General features: G+C 49.5%; 1 protein-coding gene across 1 annotated transcript; it reads right to left on the bottom strand.

Annotated features, from left to right (window-relative positions):
* Positions 1 to 215: 215 nt before the first annotated feature.
* Positions 216 to 2,201, bottom strand: Arl11 (ARF like GTPase 11). The gene is made up of 2 exons (XM_075949332.1): positions 2,001 to 2,201; positions 216 to 1,391 (listed from the first exon to the last, which is right to left on the bottom strand). Exon 2 carries the CDS (start codon positions 1,331 to 1,333, stop codon positions 758 to 760), a length of 576 nt encoding a protein of 191 aa, XP_075805447.1. The 5' UTR covers positions 1,334 to 1,391; positions 2,001 to 2,201; the 3' UTR covers positions 216 to 757.
* Between the last annotated feature and the right edge of the window lie 1,483 nt (positions 2,202 to 3,684).

Here is a 3,684-nt window from a genome sequence, read left to right as displayed (position 1 = left end):
ATGTGTATATCTATATATATCTATATATAGCTACATGCCACAGCACATGTGTGGAGGACAAAGGACAATGTGTAGGAATCAGTTTTCTCTTTCCACCCTGTGGATTTTGGTGACCAAACCCAGGCCATTAGGCTCAGCAGCAGGCGCCATTACCTGCTAAGCCATCTTCCAGCCCCCATCGTCTCAGCTTTAAGGAAAGACATACGCTACAGAGAAGAAAAAGGGAGTACAAGTGGGGTCATTTTATTTTTTCACAACATAGAATGTAGGGCAGAGAAGGGCTCATCAGAGTTAGAGAGGAGAGTGAATCCTGGAAGGCTCCAGGGCCCTGGGGACACCTGCAGCACTGAAGCCCTTCCTGGTGACAGTGACACCTAGGTCCAGGTGACACTCAGATACACTTTTGAAACCTCTTTTCATTTGTGAGCTTGGTTCTCAGGTATTGTCACCAACTGTCGCCTTCGCACTTGGTACTGAGCTTACATGAGGCATTTTGAGGCTTTTTATGTTCCCACTGGCTATGATTATTCAAAAAAAAGCACCGGTTGATTTTCAGTATAGTGCTGACAGGAGTAAGTCCTGAGAAGAAAATATCCCGCCCAGGAGTAGAAGGATTTCGCGTGTGGTAAACTGAGCTGTAGTTTCTCAAGGATCACTTGGCCTTTCCTGCTCATAGAAGCAAGGATAAACTGTTCCCCCTGCTCAGGGAGTCTGGCTGGCCCTGACCCCTGTCCTGCTCCAGCCAGGCTAAGGTATTTCAGCAGGATCTCAGCAAGTGCCGCAGGCTCTGCAGGGCTTCCTGTAGCCCCTGGCCCGTGAGAGCACTGCAGGCCCGGAGCTCCCAGCAACGGTCTTGGAACCTTTCCAGGCCTAGCCTGTTTCTGATTTCAAGCAATGGAAGAGCATCAGGCGCCTCCTGCTTGTTGGCCAGTACCAAGAAAGGGACGCCGGCCATGTTGGGATCTTCCAGGACTTCCTGGAGCTCAGCCACTGCCTCAGGCAAGCGGGCTTCATCGGTGCTGTCTAGCACATACACAAGGATGTCAATGCCTTCCAGGTAGTCCTTCCAGGTAGCCCTGAGCTGCGGCTGTCCCCCGATGTCCCAGAGAATCAGTGACACACGTCCAGGAGATTCAAGGGGCTCCACATTGAAGCCCACAGTGGGTGAGGTCTCCACCAGAGGATTGCCTTTCAGTTTGTACAAGATCATGGTCTTGCCAGCAGAGTCGAGGCCCATCATTACCACCTGGGCTTCTGCCTTGTGACCTCTGGAATTCACAGAGCCCATGGTGGCCTCTAATAAATCCAACTGCAGAAAGCCTGGGGTGCGCATAGGCTATTCTGTCTTCCTGAAGAAAGGCGAACCCATGCAGACACGCTGAGCGTCTATCCTAGAACGAAAGAAGTCGTTTCAGGGAAGGCGTTCAGACCCAGGCTGGGCCTTTGAAAGGTCCAGGAAGTGAGGAAGTATGAGTTTCTGATCTCTGGCGCGGGTGAAGGACTGTCTGAAGATACAGAAATCAGGTGTCCTTCCTAGGTAGTTAGAGAGGAAGCTGCCGCCAGACCCTGGTCAGTGGAGGAGGCAGAAACTGTTTTCAGTTTGCACCGTCTGAGGCCTCTGGCCCTTCTGGGTTCCTCCCTAGACCCAGAAGAGGCAGCACACTGCATTCCAGACAGAGTAGAGAAGCCGGGTCACGGAGTGCTGACTTCTTGGAACTCCTCCCAGGCCCAGCACACTGGCCTCTCTAATTTCTATTGACAACCTCTGCTGACGCAGGCGGATTTGAGTCCGAGCCAGGACGTTTTCTACACCATCTAGAAGGTCTCTAGAACACCCCACGTGGTTTTTAAGAAACCCTAGTCTTTAAAGCCTACGGACTGTCTACAGTTTAGGAAGAACTTGGGAGAGGGAAGAGGGAGGACACAACACTCCTAGGGAGTCTGCGACAAGGGCCCTTTTTCACTCCTGCCACGGGCAGGAGAGCAGGCACCAGAGTTACCTCTGTGGTGAGCCTGATCTGTGGCAGGTGTCCCTCCGCCAAGGCACTCCTCCGCCATCAAGCGGCTCTCTGCTGGTCGCCAGTCCCAAGAGTGAGGCCTGAAGGAAGTGTGGTAACTGTTGCAATTTGTCCCTCTTCTGCTTCCTCTCTCAAGTGGTTAGGGCGGACATCCTCCCATAGTGGGGATGTGCCTCAGAGACATGGTAGTTCTCCAGTGGTTGGTGGAGCCCAGACCAGCACCAGTTCTCATTTTTAGCAGCTGAGTCCCAAGGTCTGTGGGGGATTGCGCAAGCGCAAGCGTAGCTGCTTTCTGTGGCTCTTTGCCTTGACTCCTGTGACGGACCTCCGTGGGAATTCTGAACACAGGGGCACGTGCATCGGTACTTTTCTGGTGACTGGAGAGTCTTTGATTTGCAAAACGGTGAAGCTTGTAGCAATCAAAATGGATTCACTTGTCAAGCCCTAACAAAAAAAGGAGGAAAAATGAATTAATGAATAATAAATAAGTAAATAAAGGAGGGGATCTCATGCATACATAACTGATAAGAATATTCATAAAAGACTAGAACCACTATCTTACACACACAAACACGCGCACGTACACACACACATGTGCACACACACATACACGCACACTCACATGCACACAATGGTTATACAAAGATGTCTGCCCAACAACTGTTTTATCTTGGAATAGTACAACCCTTTTGATTTTTCTTTGTAGCCTAAGTGGTTTCAAAATAGTTTTGTAATTCTCTTACATTGGGTGTGTGCATGTGTGCACATGTGTATGTGTGTGTGTGTGGAATACAAGTATGTATGTGTGGGTATATCCACACGCACAAACATGTGCAGGCATGTGGAGGTCATAGGTCAAAGTCAGGCATCCTCTTCGGTTACTCACTGCCTTATTTCCTAAGACAAGGTCTCTCACTGAACCCCAAGGCCCTTGTATTTCTGTATACTTGAATCTCAGCCTTTCCTAAGGCAGCCCCTGTGGAGCTCACTGACTTGGGTGCATGAACCCACATTGCAGTGCTTTGTTAGTCCCAAATAAAGAACATTAGATGTCAGAGAATCCCTCTGTTTAGTCAGACAGAACCATATGTGTATTAAAACGTGCAGTGTGATTCTAAACAAAAAACTCTCCAAAAGTGTGTGTGTGTGTGTGTGTGTGTGTGGTGTATATTCATACACACACACACACACACACACACACACACACACACACACACATATATATGTCAAGGAAAATCTAAATAACTGTTTATGCAGTGACACTATGGGAGGAAGTTCTGTGGTGGTCTCACTTTATAGCTAGCTGCTCTTGATCTAGTGTCCCGAGGACCAGACCTACAGAAAAGCAACGTTAGCCATTGGTGAGGGTGATGCTGCGGCGGATGCTTTGCCTCTCCCTGGGCTCCACCTCTCTGTGGTCCACCATTGCCAGGTGCCATTGCCTATGTGCCTGAGCACTTTATATGTGGACTTCTCTTCCATTTTGTCATGCTACCTTCCTTTTATTTAGTCCTTATGTTGACTTTATCTCAAGATCCTATGGGTGAGTAGTCCTGTGGAGAAGAGGAGTTGGGCGGAGCCTGACTCAAAAGCTCTTTGCAGTTGGGCCTGTTGGCTGTATACCTTTCCTCGTGGGAGGAGGGGGCAGAGAGGGTAAAGCTACCCT

This window comes from Microtus pennsylvanicus, chromosome 15 (assembly GCF_037038515.1).
Source record: "Microtus pennsylvanicus isolate mMicPen1 chromosome 15, mMicPen1.hap1, whole genome shotgun sequence".
NCBI classification, from domain to species: Eukaryota; Metazoa; Chordata; class Mammalia; order Rodentia; family Cricetidae; genus Microtus; species Microtus pennsylvanicus.
The sequence above is the reverse complement of the archived record's forward strand: the minus strand, read 5'-3'. Positions and strand labels throughout refer to the sequence as shown.